This window comes from Syngnathoides biaculeatus, chromosome 14, assembly GCF_019802595.1.
Source record: "Syngnathoides biaculeatus isolate LvHL_M chromosome 14, ASM1980259v1, whole genome shotgun sequence".
NCBI classification, from domain to species: Eukaryota; Metazoa; Chordata; class Actinopteri; order Syngnathiformes; family Syngnathidae; genus Syngnathoides; species Syngnathoides biaculeatus.
Window position 1 is genome coordinate 6038382 of NC_084653.1, and position 16154 is coordinate 6054535.

General features: G+C 42.1%; 1 protein-coding gene across 1 annotated transcript in view; it reads right to left on the minus strand.

The window, feature by feature from the left end:
- Positions 1-2585: 2585 nt before the first annotated feature.
- The window catches only part of rif1 (replication timing regulatory factor 1), a 54535-nt gene continuing 40966 nt past the window's right edge, over positions 2586-16154 (minus strand). The window contains exons 21-35 of the mRNA XM_061841096.1: positions 14754-14853; positions 14340-14629; positions 14067-14269; positions 12242-12335; positions 12033-12161; positions 11812-11954; positions 11645-11734; positions 11506-11560; positions 7451-11398; positions 7251-7379; positions 7076-7162; positions 6860-6975; positions 4293-4443; positions 4105-4216; positions 2586-3194 (exon numbers count right to left, since the gene is read on the minus strand). Coding sequence (XP_061697080.1) covers positions 2914-3194; positions 4105-4216; positions 4293-4443; positions 6860-6975; positions 7076-7162; positions 7251-7379; positions 7451-11398; positions 11506-11560; positions 11645-11734; positions 11812-11954; positions 12033-12161; positions 12242-12335; positions 14067-14269; positions 14340-14629; positions 14754-14853 — 5928 coding nt within the window. The 3' untranslated portion in view covers positions 2586-2913. The remainder of the gene's footprint in view (positions 3195-4104; positions 4217-4292; positions 4444-6859; positions 6976-7075; positions 7163-7250; positions 7380-7450; positions 11399-11505; positions 11561-11644; positions 11735-11811; positions 11955-12032; positions 12162-12241; positions 12336-14066; positions 14270-14339; positions 14630-14753; positions 14854-16154) is intronic.

A 16154-nucleotide genomic window follows, 5' to 3' on the forward strand; every position in this document is an offset into this window, starting at 1 on the left:
GTCAATATATGTTCCTACCCTCATCTATGGGCAGGAGCTGTTGGTCGTGACCAAAAGAACAAGATCCCGGATACAAGCGGCCGAAAAGACCTTCCTCCGCAGGGTGTCCGGGCTCTTCCTTAGAGATAAGGTGAGAAGCTCGGTCATTCGGGAGGCAGTCAGTGTCGAGCCACTACTCCTCCGCATTGAGAGGAGCGAGATGAGGTGGCTGGGGTATCTGATTCGGATACTTCTTGACGCCTCCCTGGTGAGGTGTTCCGGGCATGTCTCAGAGAGAGAAAAAGAGATCTTGGGGATGACCCAGGACACACTGGAGAGACTATGTCTCTCAGTTGGCTTGGGAATGCCTCGGGATGCCTCCGGAAGAGCTGGAAGAAGTGGTTGAGGAAAGGGAAGTATGGGTATCTCTGCTTAAGCTACTTCCCCCATGACCAGACCCAGAAAAGTGGTAGAAAATGGATGAATGGATGGATGGATGGAGGGTGTGTACTTATGGCACCATGGAGGAACAACCGCACAGCGTTGGCCTCACAGTTCTGAGGTCCCGGGTTCAATCCTGGCCCCGCCCTTGTGGAGTTTGCATGTTCTCCCCTTGCCTATGTGGGTTTTCTCCCGGGACTCCAGTTTCCTCTCAAATCCCCAAAACATGCAACATTCATTGGATTGGACACACAAATTTTCCCGAGGTGTGATTGAAAGTGTGACTGTTGTCTGTCTCCATGTGCCCTGCAATTGGCTGCCAACCAGTTCGGAGTGTAATTTGCCTTGCCGCGACCCTTGTGAGGATAAGCGACTCAGGATAGACAGACAGACAGATGGATGGATGGTGTGTACTTACTGCGTGAGGAGGCAAAATGATCTGGTTGGAGAATCAACATAGTCCCACCCAGAAGCAACTGAAGCAACATCTCCCTCCTAATATCCTAATATAAGATCAGCACAATATTAGGAAGCTGTCAGCATGATACAGTCCACCAACCATAATTGCACCGGTCCATTACCTGAAGTCAACTTAAATGCAGTTGAATCCACCAAAAAAAAACAAAGAATGCGTACAATGGTCTAAGATTGCACTGTGGTCCAGTTCTAAAGGTCTCCTTTCTCTGATGCTCTCTGAATTGCAAGAGTGCAGTAATGCAGCACAGGATCTGGCATCTGTTCTTGCAGACACCATGAACTCGATACCACCCCCCCACCCCACCCCCCCCAAAAAGCTGAGACAAAGAGGATGAAGCAGCAGTTTGTTTAATTACAAATGTGCCAATCCTGATTTAATAAATAGTACTGTAATTGAGTCAGTCACTTTTTTTTTTTAACTCAGCTCAAGTAGTGTGCCGGATTAAGGATTTTAAATAAGGGAGGCTACATTAAAAAAAAAAAAAGTCTCTGCCATGTTTCTATATTAGAAAAATAGTTTATCATGTTGCAGTTGATAAAAACAAAGTCATAACTTTTGTTTGTAAGATTTTTTGCTTCAATTCAATTCAATGTACATTGTGCTACACCTTGTGGTGGGTGCGCCTTGGCTATCTGGGAGCAGTAGAACACAGACAAGTAGAACACAGACAATTGACACAACTACAGTATGAACTGCAGTAATAGAACTATTACTATTATTATTACTATGACTTCACAGACAACGAGAAGCACGAGTTTCTCAATTACTTGTCACTCCACCATTTGTCTTGTCTTTGGGTTAAAGCAACACTTGACAGCTGATGCTTTGCTAGTCTATGATGTTTTGCATTCGTCATTAGCATTAAGCAAAGAGGATATTACCTACGGTGTGTGGCTGTTTTAAATACTTATGGAATTCTGTGTTTACTGTGGGGAGAATAAAAAACTTAACTGGGTGTGGAAATAATTTGAAGCCTCGTTCTCCAAGCTGTTCACCGCTGCTTATTGTGAGTATAACAGAGTTCAGATTTGTGTGGGGGTGTGTATGTGTGCAGGTATTTTGGGTAGGATGAGACTGGATTTTGGGTTTATTTGAGGGTTTTTTAGGTAGCTGGTTGTTTATTTTTGTTTTAGCACATGAGGTTTTGTTGTCGTGTAAGGATTTTATGTATTAAAAGATTTTTTTCTTTGTGTGACGTTTTTGGTTCACCTGAGAGGGAAATGTTTTTTTAGTCTCTATTGCACCTGATACAATACTATTGTTGATTGACTCTGCTTTTAAAATGACTACAATAAAGTGGCTTTTTCTTCTGATGCAACCACAAAATGGTACTAGGAAAAAAAAATTATAAATACATTACAGGAACTGAAAGTATAGGATCTGAAACTTGCTGACTGTGGAAAAGCATCTGGCAGTAAACGCAAGTAATAAACACAGCAATAGCGATCAAAGCCACATGGTGATAGTATTGCTTTGTAAACACTTTCCTGGACATAGTCACAAAATAGGTAAGGAATCATACTCATTAGTTATTTCACAACAAAAGTTAAGAATGGTAAAATGTTAAATTGCCCACCGATGGAAATGTTTTACACTGGATTGATTCACTTTGGCATACAGTATTAAACCATTTTTTTCCCCATAGGGAATCTTGTAAAGAAAAAAATTCTACTTTCTTCAAAACATATTCACTCTAATCTTTTTATTTGAAGTACTTAACATTACAAATAAAAACATGCAAACTATTGCGTGCATGTGGCATTTCCTTGAGCAATTCTAAAATGTTTCTACAAAATGTACACGTTGTAAACATTCTACAAACAGGCACGTAGGGAATGAGGTGCATGTCCAACTGGAATACGTCTCAGTTCAAGCTGTTTGCATTGACGATGCTAATTCAGTTAAAAGAATGAGTGAATAAAATCATCAATTTTTGAAGCCGCTTGTCCTTTGCAAAATTTATGACGCTCCCCCCCAAAAAATTGGGGGTGGGGGGTTTCCACAGTTCAATGCGTTCAGGGGTGCTCGTTGACGTGGGCGAGGCGGCTCTGCATCTCATACATGACTCGCCTCATCAGAACTGACAGGTGCTCGTGGATGTTGAAGAGCTGCTGAGGCGAGCAGCTGCTCAGATGGGGTGGAGTTACAGCACGGTGGAGGGCATCCAGTCGGGCCAGGAGCCCCCCGGGATTCCCCAATGGGCTTTGGGGTGAGCCGGACACGCTCAACTCCGATGTCGCCTCGCCGCGCTCTTCCTCCAGGTTGGCAAGGACAGGCTCAGAAGTAAACTCCGTGGCTACAGAAAGATAAAAGTGGACGAAATATTACAAGCATTTTCCTTTTGGAAGACATTTCAATTTGTAATCCTTCAAGGGCCATGACAAAATAGGGTAAGGGTTAGCAATAATCTACTGCACCCAGTAGCAACTTGTTTGGCATGTAGCAATGAAAATGCTGGTAGAATTTTTTTTTTTTTTTTAAATAAAACGTGACTGAATATCAACACTCATTAATTTCTTCATGATTATGCTTTGATTGATAATGCTATTCTAAAATGCTCAAGAGTTTAATTTGAATCCCATTAAATAAAATTGTTTTGCCTGGCCGTTGTGTTTTCTTGAAAGAATTGTACCCATCTTACGAAGTCCGGTTGGGTCATTAAACATGTTTGTTTTCTCATTTACTAAATAAAAGTAAGGCTTCAAATTCCAAAATAAGACCAACTAAATTTTAAAAAAAGTATGTTCAAAAGAAGTCCTTAGCTTCAGAATAATTCTGTGTAAAAAAAAATATAGGTAATACTTCATGATTTAATCATATGTGTAAAATCCAAAGTCCTCCATTGTAAAAATACTTTATACATAGGCAGAAGGGTTGTCCAGAATTTTGACGGCAACTGTGGGACTGCATACTCTACACGGATGCGCATTTGTACATAAAAAATTATGGTAGGTACTAAATAGCAGTATTTTTGACATCTCTTCATTCAGAATATCAGAATATAGTTTGGGATTCACGTAAACAGACCCGGATTTCACACCACGTTAATTAGAGTAGACTGAGACGAGATCATTTTTACAGGATTCATACTTTTTACAAATATACATTTTTTGTGATATCTTTGACAATTATTGTCAAGAAAAGTTAGCACTTTAACGCAATTCAACATAAAATCATTAATTGCTTAAACAGTTGAGTACACTCACCTAACATGTCACCGGGCTTCTCCTCTGGCGTTGCGCACGTCTCTTCCGGCTTAGACGTCATAATTTCCATCTCCATGAAACTCTTCAGCTCATCTTCACCTTTGCCTTTCCGCTGCAAGAGCATTGGTCATGCTTCAACACACACACACAACTGACCTCTAGCGATTCAAAATCTAGGCTCCAGGCACCTGTTGCTCAAAGGTTTTGAGGGCTTTCTTGACATTGGAGATCTTTGGTGGGTGAATGGGGAGAGTCTTGATTTCCTTTGGCGTCAGAGCGCTGAGGTCACCGACCGTTTTGATGTTACGCGCTCGCACAAGCTGCCCAAAACCACGGGACCTGGAAGGATGTCCACAAAGAACAAAAAAAAAAACCAAAAAAAAAAACCATGATTGTTGTTGGACTTCGCGAAACTTCAGCTTTTTTTAAAAAACATACATTTTGACACTGAAAGCAGTCTTTTTCTGTGACAACTTTCCAACTATTGAAGTTATATTGATGTCATTGAATTGTTTGACTGCAGAATGGCATGTTGCAGTTTGAAAAAGTTAAATTAGATTAGAAGACAGAGGCGTTCTCGTTCCAATCTTTTAGATCAGAAATTGGTCTGACGTCAGCAAAAAAATAATAATTATCGGATTAAACTGAACCTAAAAATGTCGGATTTACCACTCTCATCCAGTCAGTCTATTCCATGCTTTGCTCCACCACTTTTAGCCAGCAACAACTGGACAGGATACAAAGCCCAAACGATCACAACAGTTTGCTAAAGTTGTAACATAGTAGCAAGGAGTAAGAATGAATGTTGCCAGCTCATTTATTGAGAGAGAATTGAAGCAAGGTACAGATCTGACTAAGGTTACAAAATGTTTTTTTGCTGCACTTGAGGTTTCTAAAAGCACAGTGGCCTCTATAATCCTAAAAAGGAAGACTTTTGGGATGACCAGAACACTTCCTATATCTGGCCGTCCTGCTTGAGTAACTGGGGAAGAGGAGCCTTGGCGAGAGAGGTGAAGAAGAACCCAAAGATCACTGTGGCTAAGCTCCAGTGATGGGAGATTGGAGAAAGTTTGACAAAGTCAACTACCACTGAATCCTCCACCATTCGGGGCCTTAGGACACAGTAGCCTGACGGAAGCCTCTTCTCTGTCAAAGACACATGAAAGCTCCCATGGAGTTTTTCAAGAAACACCTGAAGCATTCCAAGATGAAGAGAAATAAGATTCTCCGGTCTGATAAGACCAGGATGGAACTTTTTTTGCCTTAATTCTAAGTGGTATGTTTGGAGAAAAACAGACACTGCTCATCACCTGTGTAAAACAGACCCATCAGTGAAGCATGATGGTGGCAGCATCTTGCTGCATGGGTGTTTTTCCAGCTCCAAGGACAGGACAATGAGTTTCAACCTAAGGAGAGACGAATGCGTCCATGTGGAGGGATATCCTGGACGAAAACCTTCCCCAGAGTGCTGAGGACCTCAGACTGGGTTGAAGGTTCAAGACATTGACCCTAATAACAACTAAAGTATAGGAGTGGCTTCAAAACAACTCTGTGACTGTTCTTGAATGGCCCAGGCAGAGTCCAGACTTAAACCCAATTGAGCATCTCTGGAATATGGCTGTCCACCAACGTTCACCATCCAACCTGACAGAACTGTAGAGAATTTCCAAGGAGGAATAGCAGAGCATCCTCAAATCCAGGTGTGAAAACATAGTTACCAAAAAGACTCACGGGTGTATTACCTCACAAGGGTGTTTTTACTAAATACTTAGCAAAGGGTCTGAATAGTTTTTTTAAAATACATTTTTTAAAAAATGTACAAAAAAATTAAACAATTCTGTTTGATTTTGTCAATACAGAGTGCTGTGTATACATTAATAAGGGGGGGAATGGATATTTTTAACAAATTGCTGCAAAGTGAATAATGTTGACGATGATACGCTGTGGCAAACCCTAACGGGACAATCAGAAAGAAAAAGAAGCTCCAAAGTGAATAATGTAACTACCTGCTGTATCTCAATGCGTGGACCACACGGCCCCTCAGATCAAGACGTGCACAGCAGGATCAGCGGATACCAAAAAGGTACCCTCCTGCCACGACATTGTCAAAAGACCTCTACCCCCCCCAGATGCATTGCCAGACGTGTAGAAACCAAATGCACACAGGGAGTAAATTAATATCTGAATTAACCTTTATCTTGTAACTTAAAAGTATAATTTATATTTGAGATTGTTTTTTTCATGGTTTTCTCATGTTTTTTGTTTATTGCAGAATATCATTAAATTAAGCAGTGGCTATATAGTAATTTAAATATATATTTTATTCTTGTTTCCCTGAAGGTATTCTTGAGATTCTGTTTTTTATTTAATTCAATTCATACATTACATTTAAAGTTACTTTATGTAACCCATTCAATAATGGGGCGGGTTTTCCTCATACCTACTTGCTGATTATTGTTCTGAGTAGTATCATTTGGTCAAGCCAATTCTAACATTCCATACAACAAAATGAGCACTGTAAGTATGTATGTATGTATGCATGTATGTATGTATGTATGTATGTATGTATCTATGTATGATCATTGCTGATATTGAATCAGGCTAATAACTATCGTCCAAAATTTAAGGCTGCGATATCTGTATAAAAGTTTGATTGTGACATCCCCATTAGTTTGTTAATCTGCGTGAAATTTAGGTTAAAATTTCTTTAAATGCCCATGCTGAGCGCCAGATGAGTGTTCTCCATTCATCTTACCAAATGCTAGATGATATCTGAGGCAGGATCAGGTCGACGGGTGCAGCACAACCAACCAAGGCAGGGTAAATGCAATCTTTGGAAACCGGGCGAGGCTCCTGGCTCATCTCAGAAATCTTGGGGGGTCAAATGCAAAACGTTCAAGTGTGAAGATGACTGCGACGACTGTTATCTCCCAAATAAAATGCTGCACCGGGTCCTAATTTGTGTACATACCAGGCATTTCTTGGAACTCTTAAAATTTGGACTGTAAAGATTCCTGGGACTTATGGTCAAGGGCCCCTTCGTTGGCGTCGTAACAAACTACAAAGGGGTAGGGTGGAATTTTACACTGAAAACAAAAATGCTTTCAAGAAAACTTAAATTTACAATCAGTTAGCAACATTCATACCTTAGGCTGTGGAAGATTGCCAATTTTGGCTCTTCTCGGGGAGCTTGTTCTGACAGCAGGACTACGGCGATCAATGTCATCAGCAATCTCCTGCTGTTGAATGGGATTAGCAAAAGAAACTCGCCTCAACTGCAAAGAAAGACAGCTGTTACATTTAGAGTAAAAAGCAGTAAATTCCAGTTCATGAAAGGTCACCAAACCTTAATGAGAGGAGAGGGAGTCTCCTCCTCCAGAGGTCTTTTTTGGCATTTTTTGAGAATGCTAGTTGAGGGGGAGGCTGAAGGTGACCAGTTTCCTTTGGTCCTGTCATTGCACGGGCTCTGTACCATGTCTGGCATCAACTCAGCCTCCAAGTCTTTCAGCTTGGTTGGAGAATCCTGGGAGATAGTGGTCCTTGTTGATTCGGTGGTACAAACATCACTTTGAGTAGCTTCTGGATGGTCATGTGTGCTTGACATATGGGTTCTCTCTACATTCTGGCATTCCTTTAAAGGTACATTTTTATCTTTAATGCCCTCATGCAGAGGTGTGAGGCCTTCTAAGAACTGGTGTGATTTCTCTTCAACATTGGCAGAAGAAATTTCTGCAGCCTTTGTATGCTCATCTACTACGCTAGAACTCTCTGAATCTGAACACAGAGTTTTGTTCACTGAAACAACTGTCTCCTCTTCTTTGACAGAAATACAGTCTTCTGTAAGTCCAACCACTGTAGGTGTAGTCCAATCTGGTGAGGAGTCTGAGACCTGCAGCTTCTCGTCTGCCACCTCAAGTGGAGTCTGTGGGCCTACAGCAAATGCCTCAGAAGACGAGACCTTCTGACTCTGCTCACCAATAGTCCCTTCTGATTGTGACATTTCAGCTAAGTCCAAGTCCCGGATGTCACTATCTTGTGAAAGAGAATTTGTTTTAGTCTGACATATTTGCTTCCTATCCAGCTTCTTGCTAGATAAAGAGCTGAAAGACATCTGGTTCTTTGCAATTTCAGGATCAGGTTTTTCTTGAAAAGGTTCCAGTGCTCCAGCAGTGGAGACATCAATTTTTCTTTCTTCGGAGTTATCAGACTTGTGCAGTGGTTCAAAAACTGGGGAATCTTGGCTTTTGAGAGAATCATCCAGTAATTGAGAAGGTTCTGACATTTCTGAATCTGTCAAAATCTTCTTTGTGACAATACAATCAATCTTGTCAGACTTGCAAGTGAGAGAACTTGATGTCCCCTGGGAATTCCTTCTCTTTGCAGGCAGGGAAGATTTTTGTTTGGCCCCTGACAATTCAGACTGTAATGACTCTGTGTTGCCTGTCAAAACTTTGGAAGATCTTCGTCCTAATTTTCTGCCATGAGAAGACACTGTGGACACTGTAACATCCAAAGACTGAGCATTTTCTGGAGTGGAAATAGGACAACATTGACTGTCTAGGTTGCGCCTTCTTGTACGATTGTCTTCTCTGGTCTTTGCTGGACTATATTCTTGAGAATGAGATTTACTCAGCTTTCTGGACAAGACATTTGGTACAGTCTTATCCTCTGCTGCCTCTGAAAAGGTCTTACTTCGTCTACGTCTTTGGAGAGACTGACTTTCAGTGGCGTTTTGCATGATCTCCTGTGACTTTTGACAAGTTTCAGGCTCACCTTTTTCTGTGTCCTCCATCTTGCTAAACATGCAGCCTGGAGTGCTAATCCCATCTTGGACTGCATCTATAGTTAAAATAGTCTGAGGATATTTTTCCTCTTTTTCACTGTGTTCTATAACTTCAATTTCTTGAGACTGGCTACGATTTTCATAAACTGACATTTTTTCATCCTTTATTATTTGGTCAGGTAGCTGAAGCATAGCAGTTTGGCTTGGTTCTCCATCTTTTTTTAAACCCTGTGGATGGGAATGACTGCCCTCCATAATCTGCTTCAATTTTGAAGGTCTGCCACGTTTTCGCTGGGTCTGGCTGGTAGTATCAGACCCCGTGTCCGACTGTGTATCTGTCTGACTTAACATTGATTCTGTCTGAATAACCTCAGATTCGGAGAGGGATTTGGAAATTCTGCTACTCCTCCGTTGTGTCTGACTTACAGTATCATACCGAGAGTCTGATTGGAAGTCTGTTTTACTGGATACTTTCCCAGACATAATTTCTGGACTCATAAACTCCTCCTCCTTGTCCTCTAGGGATTTGGGAGGCAGGTCATGTTGAGCATCTGATTTCAGAGTGTCTGTGTGACTGAATTTTTGTTCAGACATCTGAAGATCCTCCTCTTTAGACTCCAATAAGGATCTGGAGAGTCGGCCACTATTTTGTTGTGAATCAACCAAAGAGTCCAATTGGTTTACATCTTTTTGACTGGGCATTTTTTTTGACAAGTCAGGTTTAAGAGCAACCCTTTTGAGGTCTTGTAAACAACTGGTATCCTGGCTGCCTTTTTGCTGTAAGTTACCTTCAGAATCAGCCTGAGTGTCTGGATATATGTACACTTGACTGGATAGTTTCTCGGGCTGTTCCTTGAGAAGTTCCTCTTTAGGGTTCGTTAAAGATTTGGGAGGTCGACCTTGTTTCCGCCGTGAGTGGCTTTCAAAATCAGAGTTAATGTCCGATTTCAGATGATATTGACTACCCATAGCCTCAGATAGAGTCTTTGGCTTCTTGAGCTCCTTTCGGGATTTGGTAGGCCAGCTGTGCCTTTGGTGAGAGTGGTTTTCAAAATCTGACTGGGCGACTGATTTTAAGTCCGTTTGACTAGACGTTTTCTTAAGCTTCGTTGGATCTTCACTGGTCTCCGGCAAGGATTTTCTAGGTCGGCCACGTTTTGAGTGTGACTGCCTTTGAGATTCAGAGAGAAAATCCGTTTGACTTGACTCTTGAGCTCTGATGCTTCTTTGGTTTTCAGATTCATGGAGGAAATTCCCTGACCTGCTGTACAGCTTGACCTTCCTGTGTGATCGAACTGGAGGCTTAGTTTGACTTGCGTGACGCCTGTCACGCTGTGACCTCAGTCGTATTCTACCACTGTCCTCTTCACTGGCCACCTTGCTTCTTGTATTCGGTCTGTTCTGTGGTGTGCTTGAATCAACTGGACTTTCTCCTTGGAATATATGTTTGGCTTGTTTGCGGTGTTTCCGTTCACCTGATGAAATCAAAATCTTGGATGACTGCGAAACATCCATAGTCTCTTGAAAGGATCCCTCTCGATCTGAGTTTCTCATGTCTTCTGAAGTATATGTCAGTGTGGTATTCTCCATGAACACACCTTCAGTCTGTGTGTCTGGGATGACATCATCATCATCATCAATATCATCTTTTTCATTACTTGTATGCTTTTCAGTCAGCCTTAAAGGCTCAACTATCCACTCACTGTCCATTTTGGGCCTTTGTGGTGACTCTTGGAGGTTGTTCACTGGACACTCAGACAGTTCCTGCTCAGACGGCTGAGAATTTCGATCAAAGGGTTCTAGGGAAGTGACGGAGGAGGGGGTGTTTAAGTCCTGGCTACCAGAGGGCTTCACGAGGGGACCTGTGAACGATGAAGTCGTGCTAGGGGTCATCTGCTTTACCTCAGTATATTTCTCCAGTGTAATGAAGGATTGACGGCGGCTACCACCACTGGACTTTTGGGCGGTGCCAGAGATTAAATCTGAAGCGCATGATCTGTTAGGACTGATGTTTTTTTCAGGTTGTGCATCCATGTCTTCTACACCGCCCTTTTTTATGGCATCTTCCTCCATTGAAACACTGTTTGACTCTGGTACAATTTCTTGCTCTCCCTTTGCCGATTCATTTTCTAAGGTTTTCGGGCTTGACACTGGTATAACTTCCCGCTTCTCTTTTACCGACTCATTTTCAAAGGCTTCCGGGATTGACGCTGGTATAATTTTGTGCTCTTTTTTTGCTGACTCATTTTCTAAGGCTCTTGGCCTAGACTCTGGTATAATTTCCTGCTCTTCTTTCGATGACTCATTTTCTAAGGCTTTCGGCCTTGACTCTGGTACAATTTCCTGATCTTCTTTCACTGACATATTTTCAAAGGTTTTTGGGCTTGACTCTGGTATAATCTCCTGCTCTTCTTTCGATGACTCATTTTCTAAGGCTTTCGGACTTGCGAAGTTGTGAGTTGCCTCCGTGTGAAATTCTGCAACCTCTTTTGACAAAGGCGCCTGAGGATTCTTTAAGCAAACACAGAGTATTGGTTTAACGGGCTTTGCAGCCAATTGGGAGTTTTAGAAAAAGAAAGTGATTCACGACAAAAGTCTTCATTGGTTTATTTCTTTACCTCGACTGGAAACTCTGTGGAAATTTGATCAGGTACTTCAATTGGTATTTTTCTCCTACAGAAAAAAAAAGACAAGGTCTGTTTTTACAAACTCTTTTTGGCATTTTGTTTCATGTTACACATTTAACTTAGCACTGACAAGGAGTCTTCTTGGCTTTGTGTGTACTGTGCGAAACTCGTAGTATCCAAAGAGGCATCCAGGTTGTTGTACATGGCAGGTATGTCAACCCTTGTGTTACAAAGAGTAAATTTTAACAAAATTAAATTGAGAAGAAAATTGATTATTAAAATAACAGCAAACTATACCTTTTGGTCCTTTTAACCTCCTTCTGGTGTTCTGTTAAAACTCTCTCTTTTGCTTCAGGTGGAATGAAGACAAAGTCAACAGAGGCTTCCTCGTCCAACATCTCCCTGCGAGGAAGTTTGGGGGACCCAAAGTCCAGTTTTGTCTGCCAAATGGAATTTGGTAATGCTCAAATAAAAGGAGGCATGGAAGCTTGGAGAAAACTTAGAACGAGACAACTTACAGAAACCACTTTAGTCCTCGAGGAGTTTTGGTCACTCAGCTCAGCAGTCTTCAGCAGCAAAGAGTCTCTCTTTCCAGTAGAGGCAACTATCACACCACTGAGTTTGGTTTCTAACTGTGAACTCTCACTCTGAAGAGACAAACCACAACTAAGATAAACATTAGAATTAAAGAGTAAAAACTGCAGGAAAAAAATTCCAGGCAACTCACAGAATACTGTCCACTGAGCTCATCAGCAACACTGACAGCTTCAAAGCCAGGAAGAATGATGGGAGTCTTTTGCTTCACTTTGCTCAGAACTGGTCTGTAAATAAACCCCATAAAAAGGAATCACTATCTCCACTAAGCCTCTCCACTCAGGTTGAGCTAATTCAGGGTTCACACTCACTCTGACCAAAACAATTTAAGGGCTTTTTAGGGGCATTCTTAGGGGCCGACACAAGAAATTTAGGGCCATCGTGGCAAATCAAGAATAAGGAAAAAAGACTCACCCAATGGTGCCATCAACCATTATTGGTTCATCAAAGGTTCCTGTACCTCAGGACCTGTCACAGTGAACACCTGTCGCCCCTTGTGGTAGTTCTTATGACCATTGTCAATGTCTTCACATAATTACTTCACATAACAGTCTACAAAAAAACAGATTCTAACTACAATTGCAGCTATATACACATATTAAATGTCTTCCAGAGATGTCTGTCTCAGCACCCCTACTCTAGGTCCTTGAGCCTACCCAGTGCCTCCTCTTTTTGTTGCTGTAGAGGTGTCAAGGTGGCTCCCTTGTCCTTTGCTCTGCCTCTGAGTGCATTGGCCTCGGTGATAAACCTCAGATTCCTCTTTTCTTCTGCCTCCCCACACAGCCTGTCAGCCTTCTCAATAAGTGTAGATATGTCAGTCTCTATTCTGGCTTTCTTGGCTTTGATGCTGTCTATCTCTACCTTAGCTGCCTTCCTCTTCTCTGCCTGTTTTAATGCATCCTTCTTCTTTTCTTCCTCTAGATGCTGGACGTAACTACTTCTGGCAGAAGACGCAGCGACCAACAGCTCATTAGTGATCGGCACTATGTCAGGCCCTCATTATTGCTGGACCACCTCCACTATTTGCCTCCGAGGATTCAGTGACTCCTTGCTTATGTTGTCCACGGTGACCTCCTTGTTTGTGGAGAAGCCTCTTTACACAGATGCCTGTCCATGGGACAGGAGCAGCAGCTGCTTTATGACGCCTCATAGCTCCTGGAACTGCCGTTTTCGTGTATTGAACTATGTTCATAGAGCCTGACCTCTGGTTGTTTGAAGTCGATGACTAGACAAGTGTAGGTGCACATGCACTGCCAGTAATGGTGCTTGGTTGATCCCTACAACTGCCTGAAGTCGATGCTTCACTATCTTGATATTTTGACAGAAACAGATTCATACTAAACAGAAGATGAGACCGTCTTTTCCAAAACTGCGTGTCTTCTGTTTTTCTGGTGCGACTCCAGTGCTTTGACGCCCATCTTTCCAAGCTGGTAACTCTGTTTGCACAGATGACAGTAGAACATGTGCCGATCTTTTGGATCTCGACGAACCCAGCTCCCAAACTCTTTACTTTCAACCCAAGCATCTTGAAAAATGCACTTCCCCATGATACAAGTATTCTTATTGGATCGATCAAAGAACTACGCTTCGAAGACGAAGTGAAATGCCTACTCACAAAAACAAACAATGGAATATCAACAAGATGGCGACTATAAGAAAAAGGTTGTGAACACAGTGACTGAGTGAATTTTTTGTTTTTTTAAGGGAGAAATTTGGCGGTCGAGGTCCTCCCTCTGATTTTTTTTAAATTTAAGGCTTTTTAAGAGCTTGACCGGTTTTCTGTGAATTTTAAGGACTTTTAGGGGCCCCTAAATGGACCCTCAGAAATTTAGGGGCTTTTAGGGACTTTTAGCGCCGCGTATGAACTCTGTAATTGTTCTGGTACAACCTCAGATTTTTGGAGCAAACTGTTATTTTATGGCGATTTCCAGACCACAATACGAGGTGATTGTTTTCACCTGAGCTCAGCTGGATAGATCAGGCCAACTGCTTTAGCAAAGGTGGAATTCCAGAAGTAGGTGACAGCTTTGCGGTGCTGCTTATTCTTATGTGGGAACAGCACAGAAAGTAGCGGTGAAAGCAGAGCCAGGAGTTCATTGTCAGTGGCCAAGGTGGAGCAGTTTTGAATGCAGCAAAAGACCTCACCCAGAAGTCTCTCCATCTGCAGGGTGGGGGGAAACCATTAATTTTAACAGATAGTTACAAATTACAGGTCAAACAAAAGATCCAACCTTGGAAAGAATTGCTGTCGTAAATCTAGGCTGCTCGCTGGCTGCTTGCTTGTAGAGGCTTGAAAGAGGTGGGATTAGGGAGGTCAGAGTCTCTTTTACAGCATTAGCTATCACCAGGTTGGTAAAGATTAGAGACAAAGCCGAGAGCAGTGCCATGCCCGTGGCCTCTGAAGGAATGTCTTCCCCTGCCAAATAAATATCCAGACACTGAACCAACAGGGACTGTAAGGTGGACAGGTTCCCAAGGGCCCTGTTTCTCTTCCTGCTCCAGTTTATTGGAGTGTGTGGAGCTGTAGGAAGAGGAAGTTGAACACTGACTGTTGGAGAGGAGCAAGCTTGTTGTGATAGAAAAAAAGGGTCAAGTAAATTGTACATCAAAAGTTTTGAAAAGAGAAAGAAAATAAGTGAACATACATTTGAGTTTCTGTTGGAACTGTGGTATGTAAGGAGAGAAGTCCACACATTCCATCATGACTTGAAGGATGGAGGCAAAAGCTGTCAACGTCAATGGAACCTGAAGGAACAATATGTTTTTTAAAACTCGGAAAATAAGCATAAACGTTAGTCAAGTGGTTTCATTTGGGTTTAAAAATAAAATTTCAAATTATGGTTATTTGTTTTAGTTCAAGTAACTTCAGTCAGATGGTATACAGACATGACATACAACATTAACAGCGTTCTTCTCAGACCAGTGCTATAATAAAGAATTGAGAAATAAATAAAACGTAAATCAACTGGTCTGTCTAAAATATGCACATTGTACATTATATTACAGAGACTATAACCAATTTAGTAACATAGACCTATGTGACTAATTCTAACTAGAGCTGCAATCACTGGATAATGTAACAGTGCTGTAAGGGAAAGGAGAACCCAGTGCTTAAGGTGGTTAATTTCTGGTCTAGAATCAATGTTGGTTCTTTCAGCATGATGGTGTTTGGACTGCCTGGGGTCTCCTCGACAGGAAGTCCAACAACCAGTTCCACTGGGAGGTGTTGAGTCCCAGTCGGTCTAGTTTCAGGATGAGCTGCTGGGGGACGATGGTGTTTAATGCTTAGCTAAAGTCGAACAGCATTCTGACGTGTGAGTCTTCGGTCTCCAGGTGGGTGAGGGCTGAGTGGAGGGCAGTGGTGATAGCATCATTGGTCAAGTGGTTGGACCAATATGCTAACTTTTAGGGGTCCAACGTGGAGAGAGTGAGGATTTGATATGCTCCACAACCAGCCGCTCGAAACATTTCATAATGAAGGGAGTGTGTGCAACCGGACGGTAATCATTGTAGCAGGAGTGGGATAACTTCTTTGGGACCGGAATGATTGCGGTGGGGTACTGCCTCTTAGCTTCTTTTGTCACGTGACAGGTTGGCCCTGGCTGTCCTAAGACTCACCTCATCCTTTTAACCTTCTGGTGTTTGGTTAAAACTCTCTCTTTTGCTCCAAGTGGAATGAAGACAGTCAATAGAGGTAATATTCTGGGCCTTCAGGAGACTGTGGACTTACCCGGTCAGCCAGGGCTTCTGATTGGACCTGATGGACATGTTTTTTAAGCTGGTTATTACATGAAAACTTCCTTTGTATGATGTAATATGCATTCTTGCTCTGTTGGACCAGCCAGTTTGTCATCGTGGAATTTTAATTTACATTGTTCAAATTTATTTAGGTGGGATAAACCCCCATGAGATGCAATACCTCATTTAGAAGGGGGTACCAATGAATTGTAATATTCAAGCTCAATTCCATGATCAGTCTGCCATCTCTCAATGATTATGCTTGTATTACTTTCTTCACATTTTTCATTGATGAAACTGGTGGGGGG